Genomic DNA, 23,236 nt, shown 5'->3' with positions numbered 1-23,236 from the left:
CACACAAAGTAAACACTGCACACACCACGCCTGCAAGCTCAGAGGCTAAGACTGCGAGACCATCAAGTACAGCTTTAAGACCCTGCTGGAACACAGCTGGGACATTTAGGGCAAAACTATCTTGCAGTCTGAAATTCAAGCACCGGCCTTTTCCTTTCTTGCTTAACAAGTGCATCTCCTTTTATTCACAGCCAATTTAAGCGCTTCAGAAACGCCCAAAGCTTTGTACCATATTAAGCAAAGCTTCCTTCAAAACAGTAGTTGATGCTATGAATTCTGGAGCGCAAAAGAGGATTAAGGATGTGACTCATCTGAGCCAACACTTATGCTCATCACTTGCAACTCCAGTATTTTCAGTGGAGTTGTACCAGTTTTCAGGAGAGGGGAAAAAATATATATACAAAAAAATTAGAAAATCAGGCCTCGAGTGCTCATCATGTCAACGAACACAGAGCCATCCTCACCCATACGTTAGCATAATTATCTCCTGCAGTTTCATCTCTTCGTTCTGATTTTCAAAGAGGACTCTACTCCCATTCATCCTGATTCACAAACAAAATGTAATGCTTGTATAATGACTGCTCTCATCCGAGGCAAACGAAAACCTCACTTTGCAGCAAGGAGTGAAATCAGACTACAAGCTGATCTATCGAGGTTAAACGTCACCAGTTCTGTTTATGAATGCAAAACACCGTCTTATGAATGCAGAACACTGCCATATGCTTTCGATCAAAATGGTGACAGTTAATAAGAGCAGCCTGAAACTTCTGAAAATAAATCCAACGTAATCAAATACTCACCGCTACACAAATTATAGAAGGCAAGCTGAGAGCAGAATATCAACATATCATTTCTCTAGGAAGCTTCAAGATTTTCAGCTAGTTAAAGAACCCCAACCCAGACTCACTTTTTCTACTTAAGCTGTTTTTCCACTCGGCCTTCAATATTCTTCACTGCTGATAAAATATTTTTTTACTGGGTGCTGACACACTGGCAGCAAGCAAACCCTGGCAGTTTCACCACTGATTCCACTTGGGTGAGTAACTTACTGTCCTTTATAGTATCCACTTTACATCTTTGGAAAAAAAGCGAGAGAACTCCAGATCATCTTACAAGGGGAAAATATAATAAAAATGCCAATTATTGCCATAATCCAAGTCTTACAAAAGAGACTGACCTCTGACTAAGCATAGGGCTAGGAGCCAGATACTTCTGAATTCTACTCCAGGCACAGACTGATTCACACCGACACCTTATCTGTCTAACCCTAACGTTCCCTACTTCTAAAATCAGGGCTTCCAACTATTGTTGCAACTCCACAGCAGCAAGGCAGGAATTCAAACTCTGTGGCTGGATTCAAGGGCAGAACGAGGAATGAGAAGAACTGACACAGAGAGAAAAACCAGAGTGGCAGCTGAGTGCTGAACTGAGACCCAAAGCTGTGACAAGAGCAAAGGAGGAGCTCTTAAATACGGGAGCTGAAGGCAAAGCTTCATACACAAAAGCTCTGTAACAGAATAAGGGCGGAACTCCTGTGTTTGAATTCCAGTTACACCAGCCTCTGCAACACACTGAAATATTTTCTTCATCATACACAAAGTAACACCTATTGTGGCAAGAAAAAAAGAAAGGAGACATGGGCTTAACGTAGAAATGAAGTGGCAAATCTTACATTGCCAGATGAAAGAATTACAGGGGTAGAAACAATGTTGTTTTCTGCTTCCTCTAGATCACTGCAAAATTTGACCAATCATATTTTAAAACCAAGATAGAATCTCCAGTCAACAGTTCTACGTCTGCCCACTGGAATATCTAAGTGCGGGAAACACGTCTTTCTACAGAACAACCCTGTGTGGCAGGAAAATAACATTATATATAATATTAATATTACATATATTAATATCTATAATATTATATAATATTATTATGGCTAACTTTTGAAACTAAGAGCTCACAGAAAGGGACGAGCCTTCAAACAAGGCAAAATGGCCACAACGGCATTCTGCAAGAAGGCAGACCAACTGCTTGGCCAAAATTTGAACATTTTCTCATCGTCCTGTGTGGCTCATCTGCGGCACCAGACATGGACAGGTTGTAGGACCTGCTTTCATAGGATGTCATCACCAGGATTTCTACTACTTCTCTTCCACGTGTTCTTTTGCACGCATTACAGAAACCTACATTCCTCCTCAGGATCTATCACCAACAGTAACAACTTCCATAAAAGAGAAATTTGTTAGTTCAGAAAACCAAAATCAAAAATCAGCTAGTAATAAAAGTTTAACTATCTCCATTTTTGTGTTCAACAATAAAGCAATTTTTTTTCTTTTTTTTTTTTTTTTTTTTTTTTTTTACCCCCACAGTCTGTGGGAGTAGTATTATTGGCACACAGTCTTGGTGAAGACAGACGTTATCTTTGGAGAACAACTTTGAAACAGATAACAGCAGCTCCCTGAAGAATATAAATCATAATGGCAAAAACGTGGGCTTTTGGCTACAGCTGCTTCCATATTAGAGTTTTATTTTATTTAAAAACATTTCAGAAGGAAATACACATCTTATTCATGCTCTTAAAGTAACAAACCTCTCAAGAAGCCTAGATTCCATCTAGGGAGATTTCCTCCTGCATGACACAGAGAAGACCCAGTTTGCACTCTCAAGGTAAATGCAAACCCTTTTTTTGCTACTCAGAGCAGGAAGAGAACACCTCAACATGCATATGCTGAGGGTGCAGATGCTTGAGGGAGCGTGAGCTGACCTAAGAGCATCCAACAAGAGTGGAGGATCCCTTTTGACTCAGGATCTTTTATGATTCTATCATTCCTGCAGTAGGGGCTGGGTCCTGCTCTTCTGCCTTCCTGTATAGCTTCGTGGAAATCTCCACAAACCAACTCAGTTCAACACACCAGGAAAATAAATAAACCAACCAATCCTTAGCTACTTTTCTTTGCCTGGGTTAGCGAGCTGTGTTAGCTTAGCTCTGATGACTGCTATCACCAAAACAACAGATGGGGGCTGGTCAATTTGGCGAAAAACAGAGGAAGGCATAAGAGGCACACAGGGAATAAGATTTCTTTTAGTCCCTTCTAGATTGGGTTAGCTGCCCGTGAAATAATGGATTAACTCATCTGGTTTATCCGACAGTAAAACTAAGGGCTCAGACAATGTTTCAGTTATAGAAGCTTAAAATGTCAACTGAACATTTCTACAGCCACCAACTGTTTACACTATACTTTGTTGTCAAAGACAAAGACAGAAAATTACCTGAAGCCTCTTTCACCAAGGTTTAACTAATGTGTTTTGAATCACATTTCAGAGAAGCAGGGCAGTTAAGGCAGCTTAGCCTTTCCAAGCCACCGTAATCCAATGGCTATTTTCAGTGTGCTGATTTTGATAGCATTCACTTACTCATTCCTTTCTTTCCATTGTTTTTCATAAACGATAACAAGACTTCAGCCTTTTTTTTTTTTTCATCTGCATTACTCACACTGATTTCCTTTCCACTCAGTAGGCTTTTACTCTCTCCAGAGACAGTTCTGTCACAGTTGGCCATTAGATCCATACACACAGACCCGATAATTCAGGTAAACTTTACGTGGCAATGTTGAAACTGCCCGGTTCCATAAGAAAATCGTATTTTGAGAGTTTGAAAATGCAACATAAATACTCATGGTCATATCTCACACATTAATTAATCAATACTGTTGTGATCCTGTGAAGTACAAGTAATTGCTTCCATTATATTTGTGAAGAAACCAGTAGAGAGATATTCACGTTGGTTACAGAAGGACTTAGTTTCAGATAAATAACTAATTCTTCTGACATCAACATCAAGTCTCTTGTGTTCACGCAAGGCAACAAATTCCTCTCAAGTACTCACTCTCATTCAACTGTCGATAAAAATAAGGTAGGTGAAATGGTAATTGCCTACTTTGCTCTTCAGACAGAGTATGATAATGATAAGAGGATAACCAAACTACTCTACTCTTTAACTATGGTAGTTTTAAGAGATTTATTAATGCAAACAAACCTGAATTTCAGCTTGTTTTAAAACTCTGCCCTGAAAACTGAATACCACAGATATTGCTTTATAACCTTCTTCACCTGCCCAGTGAAGAATGCCCAGGCACACTTTTTTTTTTTTAATAGTTATTACAAACAGATACACACAAGTCAGGTACACACAAGGTCATGATTTCACAATGAACTACAGGTTGTGGGCTGTCAAACTGCTTTATTTAAAAAAAAAAAAACTGTTTTCTCCTTTTCCTTTCTGATGTCCACTTATCTATTTTAAAAGTTATCTATAGTTCAGTCTGGAAACTTTACACCCAACTGGGTCATCTTGGCCCGTTTCCCATGATTTAAAGCTCTCTAACCCTGTCCAAATAGTTTCACCCCAGCTTTCACTCAGGCAAAAATCATTCATCTACACTTTTTATTGTATTCTCAATGACTGTATTAACTGTACATATACTGGAATCAATGCAAAAAGTGACTGCTTTTGTGATGGAGGGTGGCAGCTGATTAATACCACTCATCAACATGCCACAGTGATCCCAAGAAGCAGCAGTATATGATATCCAACTAAAACTGCACAGAAGCAGAACACGTCTGAAATCTGGCTAAAGCACAGGAAATTAAGACTATATAATTCACTGCTTGGAAATTTATGTTATAAGTCTGATTCAAAGTTAAGGCTGACAGACTGTCCTTGTACTCATACAAAGCACAGAAGAACTCTACGATCAGTCTGCAAACTCTGCATTACCAGCATAATAAAGATGCACAGAGCAGTGTGGCCTTACCTCCAGATTTCTTTCCTGCTGTGAACTAGATCTTTATGATTTCAAGTGGTGACTATTTAATACTGAAATCCAACATATTTCCAGCTAAAACAAAGAACAGGAAGCAACTCAGGAGAGTGTCAAAAGGGGAAGAAACCACTAGCTTTGAATGGAAGACTAAGACACCAGCAAAAGAAAATGACTAGTTAATGGTCGTATCAAGAAGCCTATTTGAAGCATATTGGTAGTTTAATTTCCAACATATAAGTGCCTCTCCTGTCAGCTGCTACTCTTTACTGTGACTCTCTACACAGAGGTCTGTACCTGCATTGCAACTTGCTTTATGAGTGTCCATGCACTACCCAAATAATCTTCATCCTAGAAATAACCCATCTTGGACTAATCTAACTGTATTCACAGCATCCCACTTGCAACTTGCAATAGACAAAAGATTTCGCTTTGTAACTCAGTTAGACAGAAGGTACAACCAGAAACCAAGAGGTCAAAGCATCTCAACAATCTGATTGCCACTGGACATTTGGTCAAGCCTGTAAGAGGTACAGGGAACACTAATGCAGGGGTGGACAGTGAGAGGGATGCAGGACAGCACAAGCCACTCCTATCAGCTTTAAAAGCTTCAAACTTCAAATTCATTTGCTTATTTATTGAGGAAAAAATGGAATGGATATTCATCTGAGTACATACATCTCAGATATACATCTGAGATTCATAACAGAAGGCATTTAAAGGAGCAAACTAAAAGGCTCAAATTCAAGCATAAGATTTAGATAACTTCAGTTTGTACTGGGGTTCACGATTCAGCAGCTGTGGCACATTCACTACCAATGTTGGCTATGCTAGGTTTTCTGCCTTTGATATACAATGCCACACTTCTGGTGTACTCGTCTCCTTTCACCAGGTCTGTAGTGGCACTAAACACTTACAGCTCTGGTATCCTTCTACTATGTCGTGGGGATGTATGGAGTACTCCAGCTCTTAACAGTACACTTCCTCTGATCAAGGCTGAGTTTCTAAGCGTTGTATGATTTTCTCTCTTTCAGAGACACTATCAGCCAGACCAAGAGAAGAACTAAACACTACCGCTTCCTGGTTTCAATGTCTAGCAAATGCCAAACAAGTGGAACTCTCCAGTTTAGCAAACTGCTGATTATCATTAAAATCATTTCTCTGCACCTTTCAGACAAAACAGAAAAAAATACAATGCTCAAGATATCATCTTTTTGTTGTCATTGTGTGATTGTTTGTTTGGTTTGGTTTTTTTTGCTTGTACTTACACTACTGGAAAAGTTCTGAGCATACTTTACATGGGGATGGGACGTTATAAAGCCTCTTGGGGGTCTTCAGTGTTATTCACCATTCTGTAAGACACAATTAAAAGATACAAAAACTTTAGATGTTTCAGTGAAAGGCAAATTCATTCCGATTTCTTATTGTTTGGCTTACAATTATACAGCCAGCTTACAAAGGGCAACATTCTGGTAGTTTTACCCGGCAGCAGCCCCAAACCACTTGTCACTAGGAAAAATACACAGGCCACTTCAGGATTCTTCTTCAGCACCCAATGCATTCTCTGTTAAAAGGGAAGGATACCAATCACTATATATAATCACGGTTAAGAAAAATGCTCCCTTGAACTACTACATTTTCTTCCATCCACTTTCAAGCTTTATGTTTTATTACGTGGACTGTTAAGAGCCTCACCCTCCTTCTTCTCTTTGCCTTGAGTGGGAGATTTGACATGGTTTGGAAAGGACCCATGGCCTTAAAGTCTAGGAAATAATCCATTGCATCCAAACACCCCATGGATGAATTCTTCTATAAGTGAATGCTTAAAAGATCTAAGCAAGGCCTATCAGCTGAATATGCGGAGCTTGTGTATACCAAACAGATTAAAAACTGCAAATGCTGATTCACATTACTCTTTATAATCTGTAACTAATTCAGATCCACATAATCTGTACTATCACAAACACACTTCAATGCAGATTCCAGGTAGATTCCAAAGGAGAAAGTTGATGTCTGGTAGTGTAATCAGTTCACAGACAAAAATTTAAATTACAATTGATTTCTTTTTGCCACGAGTAAATTAATCTGAGCAATCATTCAGCCTTATGACAGTTACCTACCCTTTTAACTCACAAAAGCTATTAAAAGGATTATTTGGCTAACATCCGCCAAGAGCTTAGAAGACAGGTACTATGTTCTGAAAAGGAATGACCTAATAGAAGTTTCTTCAGCTAGCACCGCTGACGTCTTTCTTCATAAACTAACAGACTGAAAGTGCTTCAGAAGTCAAACTATTAACCATTAGGAAAGAGAAAGAGAGTATGTTACATCCAGGTAGATGTGGGAAGATCTAGAGAGAATATTTACACTTCAGGCTATAGGCGAACATGAGCTGGAATAGAAAACAAGTGAGTAGAGAAGCAAGGGGAAGCGCATTGAATAATTTACTCTGCTCCATAATTGTCCACAATACCACAGAATCGTAGAAAGGCCTGGGTTGAAAAGGACCTCAAAAATCATTGAGTTTCAACCCCCCTGCTGAGTGCAGGGTCACCAACCACTAGACCAGGCTGCCCAGAGCCACGTCCAGCCTGGCCCTGAATGCGTCCAGGGACGGGGCATCCACAACCTCCTTGGGCAACCTGTTCCAGTGCGTCACCACCCTCTGTGTGAAAAACTTCCTCCTAATATCTAACCTAAACCTCCCCTGTCTCAGTTTAAAACCATTCCCCTTTGTCCTAAATATATCAGCACCCAAGCTTTGTGGATGAACAAATGTTGGCTGCTCTCACTGTTAAGCGTGGTCCAGATGCTATAGCATGGCTCTTCCTCTACAGCACCACAGGATTTGCTAACGGCTTTGGGGAAAATCAGCACCTACTCCAGTCAGAGTTCACTATGCATATACAGTCTGTACGAGGTTCACTAGATTAATTATATGACCTTTTTTTTCCTCTTGTGAAAAGCTTTGGAACTCTCAGGACTAGGCTGCACAAACTTTTCCAGAAAGTAGCAGCTGGCAGCTTCTGGATACCAACTTTCATTGGGGGTTTACAGCTCACCCAGGTGTGGCAAAGGGAATACAGTGTTTTGGGGGAGGGGAGCTGTTAAGAGATAGCTGCTGCCATTTCAACAATTCACGGAATTGTTGGGGTTGGACGGGGCCTCAAGCAATCATTGAGTCCAACTGCCCTGCCAAAGCAGTTCCCTACAATAGGTCACACAGGTTGGCATACAGACGGGTCTTGAATATCTCCATGGAAGGAGACTCCACCACCTCTCTGGGTAGCCTGTGCCAGTGCTCCGCCATCCTTACCTTCAAGAAGTTCTTCCACATGTTAGTACGGAACTTCCAATGTTCAAGTTTTAAGCTTTTACTCCTTGTCCTATCACTACGCACCACCGAGAAGACCCTGGCCTCATCCATTTGCCTCCCTCCTCCCTTTAGATATTTACAAACATTGATCAGATCCCCTCTCAGTCTTCTTTTCCCTAGATGGAACAGACCCAGGTCACTCAGCCTTTCCTCATACAGGAGATGCTCCAGGCCCTTCATCACCTTTGTGGCTCTCTGCTGGACTCCTCCTAGGAGAAACCTGTCTTTTTTTGTACTGGGGAGCCCAGAACTGGACACAGTAGTCTGAATGTGGCCTCCTCAGGGCAGAATAGAGGCAGAAGATCACCTCCCTCGATCTGCTGGCCACACTCTTTTTAATGCACCCCATGATCCCATTGGTCTTCTTGGCCACCAGGGCACACTGCTGGCTCGTGGCCAACATGCTGTCCACCAGGACCCGCAGGTCCTTCTTTGCAGAGCTCCTCTCCAGCAGGTCATCCTCTAACCTGTGCTGGTGCATGCAGCTATTCCTCTCCAGGCACAAGACTCCATACTTGCTTTTGTTAAACCTCATCTGGTTCCTCCTTGCCCATCTCTCCAGTCTGTTCAGGTCTTGTTGAATGGTAGCACAGCCTTCGGGCGTGTCAGCCAATCCTCCCAGCTTTGTATTATCAGCAAACTTGCTAAGAGTGGAATCTATCCCTTCATCCAGGTTGCTGATGAAGACGTTGAACAAGACCAGACCCAGCAGTGACCCCGGGGAACACTGCTAGTTACAGGCCTCCGACCAGACTCTGCACAGCTGGTGACCACCTTCTGAGCTCTCCTAGTCAGTCAATTCACAATTTACCTCACTGTCTACTCATCTATCCCACATTTTCTAAGTTTCATAACAAGGATGTTGTGGAAGACGACGTCAAATGCCTTGCTTAAGTCAAGATACACAACATCCACTCCTCTCCCCAAATCTACCCAGTTGGTTATGACATCAGAGAAGGCTACCAGGTTGGTCAAGCATGATTTCCCCCTTGGTGAATCCATGCTGACTACTCATGATAACGTTCTTCTCTTCCAATTTCCTGGAGATGGCATCCAGAACAGGTTGTTCTATCAACTTTCCAGAGACGTAGGCGAGGCTGACTGGCCTGCAGTTTCCCAGAACTTTCTTGCCTGTTCTGAGGACTGGAGTGACACTGGCTAACCTTCAGTCTTCAGGCAACTCTCCTGCTTGCCAGCACCTTTCAAAGATGATAGAGAGTGGTTCATCAATCACCTCTGCCAGTTCTCTTAGCACATGTGGGTGCATCCCACTGGGGCCCATGGATGCGTGTGTGTGGATTCGGTCTACCTGCTCTCTGACCAGATCCACCTCAACCAACAGGAAGTCCTCCTTTACCTAGACTCTCTCTCTTACTTCCAGGGTCTGGGATTTCTGAAGTCTAGGATTAGCATGAAAGACTGAAGCAAAGAAGGCATTCAGAATCTCTGCCTTCTCAGCGTCCCCCGTTATCAAGGTACCCACCTCATTTAGTAGGGGACCCACATTTTCCCTAGTCTGCCTTTTACCGTTGACATGCCTAAAGAAACCTTTCTTGTTAACCTCTACCTCCTTTGCAAGGTTTAATTCCAAGAAGGCCTCAGCCTTCCTCGTTGCCTCCCTACAGGCCCTGACAACATTCCTATCTTCCTCCCACGTGGACAGGCCCTTTTTCCACATTTCATGGACCTTCTTCTTTCCTTTCAGTTTATCCTTGAGTTACTTGCTTATCCACACAGGCCTCTTGTCACCTTTCCCCAGTTTCTAACTCTTAGGGATGCACCGATCTTGAGCTTGGAAGAAGTGGTATTTAAGCACCACCAGCTCTCATGGGCCCCCTTACCTTCTAACACTCTAGCCCATGGAATACCTCCAAGTAGGTCTTTGAAGAAGTCAAAGTTGGCTCTCCTGAAGTCCATGGTATCAATTCTACTTATTGCTTTGCTCCTTCCACACAAGATCTTGAACTCCACCATCTTGTTATCGCTGCATCCTAAACTTCCCCCATTCATCACATCCCTGACCAGCCCTTCCTCGTTAGTAAAAACAAGGTCAAGTAGCACACCCCTCCCCAATGGCTCCTCCACCATCTGCATGATGAAACATAACAAACAGAACAAATACCAGGATGGTTTAAGTCCCCCATGAGAACCAGTGCCAGGGATTGTGAGGCTACTTCCAGCTGTTTGCTGAAGGCCTCATCCACTTCCTCCTCCTGATCAGGTGGCTTGTAGTACACACCCACAACAGTGTCACCTACGTTAGCCCACCCTTTAATTCTTACCTACAAGGTCTCCACTAGTCCACGATACTCCTCCAAATGGAGCTCAATTGTGAGAGGGCATTCTAGTTGCCCTCTCACATCAAGAGCAACTCCACCACCTCGCCTCGCCGGGCTGTCTTTCCTAAAAAGGACACAGCCATCCATGACAGTATTCCAGTCACGTGAGCTGTCCCACCATGTCTCTGTGATTGCATTGAGATTGGGGACCTGTGACTGCACACAGATCTCTGCTTCTTCCCGTTTATTTCCCATGTTGCGTGCATTGGTATACAAGCACTTTAGGGAAGCAGAGGGTGCAGGTATCTTTAGAGGGATGCAAGAAGGTTTAGGCCAGGCTATTGGCAATGTTATCTTCTCAGAATAGTTATCACAAGATCCAATTAGACAATTGAGAGATTACTGAAAAGGCAGCATTATTAGGCCCCTCTCTGTCACAAGAAACTCCATCCCCTTCCCCCACCAAATCTAGTTTCAAGCTCTGGTAATCAAGCCAGCCATCTTGCACCCCAGAACACTTCAGAACACTTCTGCCCTATCTGCTCAGTTGCACTGTGTCTGATGCCCACATACCTGGTCTCTCAACATCCTGCTCAAGATCATAGTATCTAAAACCTTGATCCTGACTCCATCTCCTCAACCAGTAACAGACCTGATCTATCCTCCTCCTTCTTTCCAGGACCCAACCGCCAGTTAGGAGGACAGAGGAGGACACTACTTGCACTCCTGCTCCCTTTAGTGTCTTTCCAAGGGATGCAAAGCCCCTTTTAATATTATGTAGTTTCCTCATGGCAGCCTCCCATGGCCCTGCTTGAATGACAACAAGCAGATAGTAGCCACCTTGTTTTATCAGATGTGGTAAAGTCTTCTTAACATCTCTGACATATGCCCCTGAAAGACAGCAAACCTCTCTGGAGAGGTTAACCGGGCAGAAAATGGGGGACTCGGTGCCTCCCAGGAAGGAGTCCCCAATTACTAGGGCTCTTCTCCCTTTTTTGGTGGCAACTGCAATTCCTTTGGCCCACATCTAGGTTTTGAGTTGCCTTACTCCTCTCCACAAGAAGAGGACGCCAAGAGCAATATCACAGGCACAATGGACAATTCCAGCAGACCACAAGACACGTTGTGGCCTAGGAAAGAAACCATGACACTGGAGAACTGATGGATGGAAAAGACAAGTGGACAAGTCCCTGAAGTCAGCCACCTCCAAACCTCTCAAGATAGTTCTACACCACTAGACACTCCTCCATTAAGCCTCTTAGCAGTATTTAAAACATCTTCCCTGAAGCAGTCACAAAAAAATATGAGATCATGCAGTTGGCTTACTGCCAAATTTTGAGTTTAATACAGAGAACTGTTTTGTTTTCCAAAGAGGAAGAAATTAAATTTAAATAGATACAAACTTTCTGAAGGTCAGAGAGGCTAACGACAGAGAACTGAATTCCTCAGAGAAAGACTGGCTTTGAGGGTGAGAAGTGTGGAAGAACCAAAGAAAAAAAACTCACAAAGGAAAAAAAGATCACTTTCCATCACCATGAAACACAGAATTAAAACTGGAACACGACAGAGCCAAAGAAAAGGCTGCAGTAATTCAGGTGTGAGATGACAAAGGCAGGACAACGATTTTAGTGATACTAATGGAAGAGAGAAAAAAATGGTGCAGGCTTCAGATGTTATAAATGAAGAGCTTTTAGGATGCAGCCCAGATTTGGGATGTGAACAGAGGAGGGAGAAGGAACTTTTCCAACATACTCCAGATCCCTAAGTACAGACAAAGGGGATGATAGAGCAGAAATAAACAATAGAGAGTTCACAAGTAAATAGGAGAAATTATCAATTTTTGCCTTGTTTGAGGTTGAGGCAGCAGTGCTACAGTCTGGCTGCAATCACAAACTGTCACAGACTAAGCCAAACCGTAAGGCAGGTCAGGGAATCCTAAGGTCTGCCTCGGCAGCTAGAGTTGTGAAAGCAAATGAAGTTAAAGAGAAAGGAGAGGAAACCAATGTTTCCTACATCTGATGCCAGAGCAGAACAACAGCTACTGAGAAGTGTTACAAATAGTCCTTGGTCTAAAGTTCAGCGGCACAGAAACACCCTCCCTCCCCTGCACCTACATAAAGATTGCTGAAGTGGCTTTCTGATTCGGGGTTCATCAGACAAATAACAAGCAATCCACCACCTATAATTTTAGGAAAAAATTCAGCCCAGGGCAGGGTAACTGCAACCAACATTCTTAAAATTATCAACATCGCTCTTCCCCTCTATCTTCTTTAGCATAAACCGAAGCATCAAACCAGGTATGATCACAGCAGCAAAACAGGTGTCACCACAATCTATAGTTAATATGCAAGTAAGAACTCACAAACCTTTGCCCTTTTCGCATTATTCATTAAATAATTTATCTGCTAACGCAGGGAAAACACTACCAGTTCCATTCCTTTCTGGAAGAGATAATAAAAAATTCAATATTAATATGGAAATCATGGCCACAGTTGTAGAATCAGATGTAATGAACAATCTTGTCCCCGGCTTAAGTTGCTATAAAGGAAGCTTAAATTTACAATGGATGAGCCTTAGTGGCATTCTGTTTTTCAGATATTAAAAATCTCATTTTCTCAGTGCCAAGGACAAGTGGATGTGTGAAGCAGTGGAGTATCAACTCTGCATTTGTCTCACTTGACATGAAATCATTCTCATTTTAGTTTAGATTTTTAATATATTCTTGGGATCCACTTCAGTTTTCTTCGTTCCTCACTGTATGCAATTAGATATTTTGAAGTACAGTTCACCCTCATCCACAGCACTCTGCAGAAGCAAGGAGGAAGTCACTCGGTAAAGATGAGGCTCATGTAACTTATTTGGAAAAGAAATTGATTTTCCTTTTTAATTTCTGAGTGACTCACATAGTAAAAAATAACACCACCACTTTGTATTTCACTAATACCTTCCCTGGTAAGTTCTTAAAAAGAGCTTTACAAAGAAATTAAAAGCCTTCTGTCCTTGAGAAAGGGGAACATCATTATTTTGTTACAAATGAAACATGAACAGAGGGGCTAAATTCTTGGCTTCCAACCACACCAGATAGTATCAGTGATGTCTGCCTGAGGACACGGGCCCCAGGCTACAATGCTACCAGCTACTGAAATGCTGGAGAACCAAGTTTCAGCTCGCTCATAAACCTGCTTCGCTGCATGGTGAAAGAAGAGGAGCACTCACTCCTGAACTCATAATAAAGGCAGATACCCAACCCTGTGCATGGTTGCAAACCAGCCCTCTCTTAGACACAGCAGGAAATTTCAAAATTGAAGTCCTTTACCTAGAGGACAGCTTATGGTCGGTAGGAACTGGCAGGTCTACCATGCATGTGTGTGCACGCATGCATACGTACATGTCCGTAAGTGTGGGCCATCACATTCCAGTCACTTCACCTTCTCTATCCTGAAGTCAGTGTAAAGTACAACAAACTTGTTAACAGCTTCTCTGTGTCCAGAAGACATCTTGCCTCACAGACAGCAAGAGACCAAGGAGCCAGCCCTCTCTCAGCCATTCATTCCAGTGGTTCATCGCTCCCCCCATTAAAAACATTCATTTGATTTCTACTTTGAACGTGTATAGCTTCAGATTCCAGCTAATAGCTCCTGTCAAGCCTTTTCTGCTAGCATGAGCCCTTTATTTCTGGGAGATGTTCAGACAGGCTGTTGTTTACCCAATGCTTTTAAAACTTCATGTACTGTATTTGTATCAAAACCGAAAATTCATCTGGGTGCGTGTACAAAAGTAGGACTAGCATCCAAAATACTAACGCTAATCTAGGACTCTCTAGCCCACTTTCCCAAAATAGGCCTATTAGGAAAAAAATATACTCTGCCATATGACTCAAAGATGTGTTACATTTGTGCCCTGGAAAGCAAGGTTAAGAACCTTCTCTGAGACCTGCCACCTCCTGAGCGTGCTCTGTGGCTTGGCAGCGTGCAGCATTCCGTTTCACACTGTCACTGTACTGCAACATGAAGAGAAGAGTTGTCTTTTAGGCCTCCGGGCTCTAATTTACTTAAAAATTATCGCTTGAAGTCAGCGCAGTCATCTGTATCCTGAGCAAAGTCTTACGCAGAACTTGAAGAAAGTGCACAATAAGCTGTGGTCAAGAACCATTGCTAAACACAGCAGCCACTGCATCTGCTGCAGTTTCCTTCTGGGTTACCTCAAGCTGCAAGCTTACACAGAGGACATTGGTTTTTGACAAGGTAACGTGGCACGAATTGCTAAGGCAGAGGCATTATCTTAAGGAACAGTCTGTGCCATTCTAACCACAGAATGGTTGAGGTTGGAAGGGACTCAAGGAGGTCACCTCCAACCCTGCCCGAGCAGCCCTACCTACAGCTGGGTGCCCAGGACCAAGCCCGGATGGATTCTGAATATCTTCAAGGAGAGAAATTCCACCACCTCTCTGAGCAACCTGTGCCCGTAAATCAGAAAAGAGGTCGAAGCGAGCAAGAGAATATACTTTTCACGAACAAAAATGACTGAAAAATCTGCTCAGAAGTTACCTTCAGCTAACTCTGTTTTCAGTCTTATTGTGATTGAGTTGGCTTAACAAGTCCTTTACACTACACAATGTAAGAGACAACACTATTTTGGGATTATGGTGAGGGAAAAGAGCAGCATCTTGCCAATTTTACTGTGAAGAATTTTGATGTGATCCTCTTCTTCCTCAGACTGCTAACTGAAGGGAAACCACCAAAACAAGCCTTTTCCCCTTTAGAAAACACATGCCTCGATCGTATGATAAAGAAAGCAACAGTTGGTGCACTTAAAAAAGAAAGTAAACCACTGCTTCCACAAAATGCCCTGCAGTTGATCTCCACCAAACAAAAGGCCATTATTTCTCTCTCCTTTTCCTTTCCCAACCCCACACAAGAGAAGAACCCTTAACCAAACGGGGTGGAATGGCCTAGATGGCAAGCTGGAGGCCAGGCTCTGTTTCAAAGCAAAGTAGTAAATGATCCTCTCCACCAAAAGACTGGAGTGACAAAACCAGTTTTCTGAACTCCCCCAAGGCTTCCAGAAACGCAGAGAAGTTGATCCGTATTTCACTGGAAAGGACCCCAAGCTATTCCAGAATTCCCAGAGGTGCATTAGAAGCAATGCAGTTGCAGTAGAAAGGCATAGTTTAGTGTTGCATTGTCCTCAGCAGCAGCTGGAAAACAAAATGCTGTCAAGATACATCTCCAGACACGTTCCAGCAGACAACCCCAGGTTTTATTTTCATTATTGCTTACAAATGAGTTTCAAAACTTCATGTCCCAAGCACCTACACTGTCATATCTTCTGAATGTCCGTACTTTACCCTCTACAAGCAAGTCTGAAAACTTGCCTGGGACTAGAGATCAGAAATGAATTGGCCTTGCTGTCTCAATTACATGCTGATCTGTATAGCAGAAAAATGACACAAGACACACAGTCTCATGTCTAACACTGCTGGACATCAGCTGCTACAAGACTGCTGTCTCAGTGGCCAAATAGATCACTGAACCACTTGGAGCAATTCAACTGAGCACTGATACGGATGAGGATGAGTGAGATGGTCAATCAAGAGAGAGAATTTAAGGAGAGGCAACTCTCAGTGGAGTGGCTCAGTCCAAGGTCTTTGAGTCTGCAACAGAGCAGAAGCTGTCACAGAATCGGTAACTACATGGCAGAAGGCAGCAAGCAAGAGCAGGGAGCTGCAGGAGCAGTCCAATCCCAGCTAGTTCCTATAAATCTCCAGTGAGCAAGACATATCCTAAAGTACAATCAAGATTTAAAGCATCTGCATGCCAACAGTACGGATTATATCTTGAACTCTTTGGATACATACAGTTATATACGTTAATCTGGACAACACTGTGGATGGGGGATTGCCAAACTGGAGTCCAAGTCTGGGCCAAGCGTACAATAAATAAGGGGCTCATTCAAAAGAGATCTCAATTAACACTAATTACCTTAACAGATTTCTGTTGAGAGCAGTGATGCAGTAGCGATGGATACGGCGACTGAAATGAGCTCCTGTATTGCCAAGCATGTCTGCATAGCACAAGTACCCCTCCACTGCAGGATACTGTCCCATGTGAGCACCTCTGCTTACCGAGGCTCTTGAACCACAATCACCTGCAGCCCACTCCACTATGGTTATGTCCATAACAATGCCACAACAAAGCTCCTCATCACACGGGCCTGCTCAAATGAACTACTCCATGGCACATTGTGGAAGCACTGGACAACCTGAGGGGCCCAAGTCTGCCATTTCTCTCAGCCAGTCAGCACCAAGCATGGGCTTTGGCACAAAGGAACAGCTCAGTCTGTTTGACTGCAATTTGCATGATGCAGACCAGGCAAGCTACGCCTGACAGAGCACACTAGGAATAAAAGCAAAGCTACTGCTATTACAGCCTCCAGATCTTCCTTTTTAGCAGAATTCCAGAAATTGTACTTGGCATCAGGTCACCCGACAGAGGGAGATTAACTGTGGGATAGGGTACAACAAACCCTTGGAAGGCACTGAAAACTGCTACTCCAAGATCCTACATGAATACCAAAAATGCCCAAAGCAAGATGCTTGTCTATTCAGCTGAGGAACCTATGCCCCAGTTGCTGACCTAAGAGAAGAAACCAGAAGTTTATCTGCTGATCAGATACTTCACTGATCACTAGAACCACGAACAAGCATGGGAAAAAATAAAAGCAATGTCTCAAAATCCCTCAGTTTTGCATTGCACAGAAAACTATTAAGATGAGTGTGGGATCATTTAGCAAACACATAAAACTTAAAAGCATGAACTGTCTTTAAAATAGGTTTCGGATTTAAAAATCGCCTCCTTCCTCCAAACAGCAAGAAGACTACATGCTGTACCAACAAGAAGTATGTTAGCAACTTTAAAAAATACTAAACTGCGTTCTAAAAAGCTTGGCGAGCTCTCAGTGATTTGTAATACAATGAGCACACAGACCTTTCCATTCCTGAACAAGTTGGCATAAAATTGCTTTTCCCTCTTCTTCCTCTCTGCTCCCCCCGATCTTCACCAGGTCCATCCATAAGGGTAGCATCCAGAACTTTTCTGTTTCACATGCTTTGCCACAAAGCCTGTGTGGCTCTTCCCCCCCCCCAAGAGATACATGGTTCAGCAGATGCAAGTGAAAGAGGGCTATGTTTTCGCCCAAGGTAACGCTGTACTCTGGCAGATTCATTCTCTTGATACTCTGTCTTACTTCTCCTCGCTGACTAGTTTAAGGATGGGGAGATGACTTGGATCAGCAAACTGACAGCTCTAAGTGCTCAGGTTCCACTGGTGTTATGAAAACTAAAACGGGGCATTTACCAGCTTGCTTTCGTAGTTTCAGAATCCGGGAGGCATCGCTGCTTGGAATAGCATGCTGGAAAAGGCACAATATCTCTGACCATGAAAAGGAAGGTGCTTTTCTATGTGGTTACTTATCACCTGAATAACACACGAAGGAGAGCAAGAGAGCTGAAAAGTCCAGGCCTTACTGCTGGTTCACCCTGCACAGAAACCTCACAATCAGGCTCCTGTCCAAAATACAACTAAATCCCTGAGTGCCTATCAGAAGTAGCAGCAACGTTCGAGCAAACATCAACTCGATGCTCCAGCAGGACATGCTGCCAGCAAGCACATTTCCTTCCCTTATCCATCCCTAGCTGCGAGAGCATCACCAAAATTGGGATCGTTTGTTGGTAAAATATTATTTTTGCAAAGACCTTCTTCTGCTTAACACATTAACAGGGATTTATACAAGTGACTGTCTGGAACACTGCTTAACAGTGCTAATAGCAGACTTCCAAGAAATCAGTAGTTTGGCAACAATACAGCAATACATGCTGAAATATGTGCTCATGCTTGCTAAACCTGTAATCCAAGTTTTCTTTTTTTTTTTTTCCTCCCCATAATAAGCGGTTTAAATTTAGTGCGAATGATTCACTCAGTGCAGGTTTACTTGCTTTATTTATTTCATTTTTGCACTTCGAATCCATCCTGAATGACATCTTTCAGGAAGAATAGAGGAGGGAGACAGAATCTGGCCTTCTAAAGAAAAGCTAGCCCATTAAATGCAGCATCTCCAGTAATTTTGTTGTAGCTTAAACATCCCCACAGCTTGGCAATTCCCTCCTGCAATAAGCAGCAGATATGGGCAGACACTTACCCAGCTAGTATTCTAGTGCTTCTTGCACTCAAGGCTGGGCTCGGGTCAAAAAAGAACCATCCCAGGGGTCTTAATGACATCCCCCAAGAAGGTCTGCTCCTTCATCATCATCCAATAAAGGAACCTCCTGTGCTGCTCTCAACCTAACCCAGCTGAGAAGTACCTTTGGGAAAGGAGTATGTACATATCTGTGCATTTTGCTTAAAAACACAAAATCCCCTCACTTTGAGGCTCTGCGTATGAATGCCTCCGATTGTGTTGATGCAGTCTTCTCCTGGAACGCACGACCTTTGCTGCAGACACAGAGGAATTAACCCGTGTTTAGGCAAGCTGCAATCACCAGAGAGCACCACGCAGGGCAGACGGGGCCGTTCAGCCTCTGTGCTCAACCTAGTCCTGAAACTGAAGCATGTCAGTGAAAGAAAGCCTTGACCACAGATGCAGAACTCCAGCAGGTGGCTGGTGACGCACACGAGGTAACTGGGAAGGAGGTAGGCAGAAGCACAGATGACATAGGAAGCTTTGGGACAGCACTGTAGGGTTATTACAGCAAAAATTTCTAAATATATCTGCAGTGCAAAGTAGGTGGGTCAGAACATACCTCCAAGAGAAATCCGTATTTGGAACCACAGCCCAAGTGGCAAGCTATACGTTCAAAGCAGGTATAAACACAGCATAAGGGCTTTAAGCAAGAACACTTGAAGGATTTGGAGTCTCCCTTCTCTCTCACTGCCTCCTCTCCCCCCACATACATATTCAGACAAAAGTACAATGCAAGTCTGCAATGCAAAATACTCCTTAGGAAACAGGCCAGAAAAGCAAACAGATGCACAGAGAGGTGAGCTGACCTCCACAGTCCTGAATGAAATTATTCAGCAAGCTTGGAACCAAACTGAGCCACTGCTCTAAAGCCTCTTTACCTGCAACTGGGCTGGGAACTGGCAACTCATTTCACGTGTGACATGCAAACCTACTGAGCTGTAAGCAGGGAGCTGGTTATGTCCAGAAAGCATGGTGCTCACAAAGCTATACTAAACACAAGGCTAGTCCCAATATCAAGAATCTAATACCAGAACTCTGAAAAGTGAATGAATTTTGCTGGGCTGTGACAGTTCTGCTGAATTCTCTTAGAGTAGGAAATCCAGCTTCAGCTGTGGGGATATATTGGAAGTGTTGATAAAAGCCAAAATTGCAGAACATTTAGAAATGCATAATTTAGTAGAGGACATCCAGTACAGATTCATAAAAGGAAGGTCATGCCTGACAAATCTGCTGAAATCCTTTTTATTATACGACCAAATCGTTAGGTTAGACAAGAGCGAAACAGTGGACATAAGTTATCAGTATCTCAGGAAAGCGTTTGATTTTGTATCACTCAGACTGATTTACAAAGTCATAAAGCATTATCCAGGGAAAAGGAACTGAAATGGATTAAAGAACATTTTAGGGATCGGAACCAAAGTAACCCAGTGAGCAGGAGGAGTCTGAAACAGAGGGGTGTAAAGGTCACCGGAACAGGCTCAGTGGATGGTAACGCTTCTGCTCAGCTGCTATTTTAGAGGCAAGAATACTTGAATCTGGTGACAGAACTACAGAGGAGCATTTCTGCAGGTTGGTAAATGAGCAGGAAAATCGGGTGCAGTGAGATGGAGGAGCCAGGACACGAGAGGTGCAGCACCAACCTGTGGGATTCGCTAGTACTGGAGCTGATGTGTGAAAGGACCTGCTGGCTGGGAATCGCGTCCACTTGAAAGAGGATTCGATAACTTTATAGCCATTAATAAAATCTGCAGCTATGCATGTTGTGATGATACGGGTAATTAAATCCGAAGCTTCTGGGAATCAAGCTGATAGCCTGAAAGGGTCAAAAAGAAAACTCTTCTTGTACTTAATTACACGAATAGCTTCGCAAGCTGGATAGGTGCATGAATTGCCTAATACTGACCACTGCTTGACACCCAACCTTACATTAAGTGAGCCTGCTGAAAGACCCAGCTTGACTCTCCAGGAATATGGCTGTGATTTCAGGTAGGATACACCAAGAGTATCCTACAGTCCTCTTGGGCCTGCACAAAGCCAGTTCCCGTATTGTCGCAGATAAAAGCACTACCAGTTATTCTGAGATGTTCAGCGGGGTGTTGGTAATATCATCTCATGGAAACCATTCCCTCTCATCTCTGGGAGACTCAAACTGAGCTCAGCGCCTTGATGACAAGGCAAGAAGTTTTCATCCTCGTATTATCCTCCCTAAGAGAGAAGCGAATCTTTACAACGTCCTTACGAGCTGGGGTAATATTCTCCAAGATAACTGAGCCGCAGCAACACGCTACTTGGCTCAAGGTCACCTGTGATAAAAGATGAGAACAGAACGTGGATCTTCAGATCCCTACACTTGTGCCCTGAATACCAGGGCACAGTGCTGCTGCCGCCACCTGTGGGGACAAGGCTTTCAGCCTTCAAGGCCGTCAAAACCCAGCAGCTTTTATAAGCACTAAAATTCACTTTAAATAAACTTCAGCTTGGGAAAAAAAAAAAAAAAGTTACGGGAGAACAAGTGGACTCCTGCGACACCAGAATTCTTCAGTGCACAAAGCATCTTTCATCTCACTGTTCTACATGGTACCTTTAAATATTCTTCTACATAAAGGCATGATATGCAAGAGCAAAAGAATAACTGAGAAACAGTAATCCCTAACAGATCAACTGTGCTTTATCTACACAGATTCTGCTTCCATAAAAGCACAGAGGAAAGAGGGGGGGAAGGAAAGAAGAGTACGTTCGTATTGTTTTCTGAAGCTTAAAATAACCACAAAGTGAGAAAAATCAAAGCTGTTCCATAGAACAACTAGAAAAAAAAAGTCTCACTGAGCATTTGAGAAAGACAGCAAATGGCAGAAGATGGAATGAGAGATTTTGAGAGTGCTATGGTCACCGTGCTTAGATCCTAAATTTGGTCTGTGCTGAAACCAGTGTGGTTTAAACGGGAAGCATCTGCTAGAATGTATGTGCCCCATATATAATTATAGCTGTCACTGGCAGCAAAGGCTACGGTTATGGCTACCATTACTCCATTTTCACTTGCTGCCTTCTCTGAAAACTTTTCTTTCTTCAAATATAATGCAACAGAACACAGGCAACTTCTGGAGGAAACTTGTTAACTGAGAGACACAGAGAGCAAAGGGGTGGGAAGAATTAGAAAAGAAATCATCCATACCGAAGACAGGCAGGGTTGCCATCGATTTATTCTCGTAGCTGACTGATCACGGAGTTTTGCCTTTTGCAGAAATAAGCAGAAAATATTTAATCTGCTGCAGTTTCTGAACCAAGCAACACTTACACTTAGGCCAAACCCAGGGTCCGGCCTGATGCCAGGGGAAACAGCACGGAAACGGCAAAGAAGACAGCAGAAAAAAACTTCATTTACTCTTCACATTCAGACAGTGCATGAGCTACTCCTCCCCTGCTCCCCACACATCACATCCAGGGTTTGTGTGAATCCTTTCCTCTCAACCCACAGCCCCCCTTAACCACAGGGCTACCTGCCACAGCACTGCTCATTCCCTAAAGCCATTTGCACGAGCATTTTGCTGGAGCTGAACCCAGCTCCCTACCTTTTCACGCAGCGGCCTCACGGTATCCACTCACTCCTTTCCGAACGGGCCAGGTACCCACCAGCTCACACAGCAGTTCAAAAGGCATCAGCTCAGAGCAAGGTTGACTCGCCTTCAAAGCTGCAGACCACGCTGCTGCACAGCGATAACACGATGAACAGAAACCAGCTGAAGAATTATTCCAGCCCTGACTTTCATCGTTTCTAGACGTGTCTTTCTGTCGCTCTGTCTCCATGCCACAACCCATGTTTTCAAGGATGGGGGAAGTGTCTTTATAACTCACCGTGCAGATTTCCAGAGCTTTCCTTTATTTATATTTAAATATTTTTTATGTAAACACACACACCATTTACCACGCTCCCAAACATGCTCCAGGAGGCACAGCTTGGTCACCACAGGGGGGAACTGCACCTTCCCCATTTTGTCCTGTTGCCTTCAGCAAAGTGCTGCTGCAACACAAATTGCCTAACAAGTATCTCACAACAATAATTCAGAAAGGCCCGTGAGATAATCTGCTGTGTGTGGGGGGATACCAACAAGTGGCAATGCCAGCATTAAGCTGCTCTTTTCATTTAGCCTGTAATTTTAAGAACAACGAAAGAAAAGGGGTTCTTAATTCGCGCGTTATTTGGAATTTGGATGATGAGCTTTTACATGGCCTTCCCTAAGCGCACATACGTTGCTCTGATGCAAATGCAATCCACGCAGTGGTAAACACACCAAAATCCAGAGGGGAAGTAACATAAAGTCATTCCTATGAAGGCTTTCGGGCCTCTCAGGCTCATCTCATCCTTTGCTTCGAGCTGCAAAGGTAATAGGTTCTCGCTAAAGACTGGAAGTTTTGAAACAAGTTACTCAACACAAGTATCCAAGTTTGGAAAATTGGACCTCCACCAGAGGACTGGAGGAGACATAAATCAACACATCAGTCCTAAAATATAAAAGCTACTGTTTAATGCA

At 43.2% G+C, this 23,236-nt stretch overlaps 1 protein-coding gene across 21 annotated transcripts in view; it reads right to left on the bottom strand.

Annotated features, from left to right (window-relative positions):
- HMBOX1 (homeobox containing 1) overlaps positions 1–23,236 on the bottom strand; it is a 110,202-nt gene that overhangs the window by 57,058 nt on the left and 29,908 nt on the right. For 15 of the 21 annotated variants that reach the window (XM_021389614.1, XM_021389624.1, XM_021389628.1 and 12 more), the window contains exon 2: positions 6,083–6,166. The exons of 1 other annotated variant lie outside the window; for it this stretch is intronic. In XM_021389614.1, coding sequence (XP_021245289.1) covers positions 6,083–6,105 — 23 coding nt within the window. In that variant the 5' untranslated portion in view covers positions 6,106–6,166. Of the gene's footprint in view, positions 1–4,808; positions 4,893–6,082; positions 6,167–6,270; positions 6,292–10,472; positions 10,585–20,347; positions 20,521–22,276; positions 22,444–23,236 lie in introns of those variants that run through there. 5 more of the 21 variants (XM_021389615.1, XM_021389616.1, XM_021389621.1 and 2 more) reach the window with 5 other exon arrangements.

This window comes from Numida meleagris, chromosome 3 (genome assembly GCF_002078875.1).
Source record: "Numida meleagris isolate 19003 breed g44 Domestic line chromosome 3, NumMel1.0, whole genome shotgun sequence".
In the NCBI taxonomy this organism is placed as follows: domain Eukaryota; kingdom Metazoa; phylum Chordata; class Aves; order Galliformes; family Numididae; genus Numida; species Numida meleagris.
Note: the sequence above shows the minus strand (reverse complement) of the source record. Positions and strands in the feature narration are given on the sequence as shown.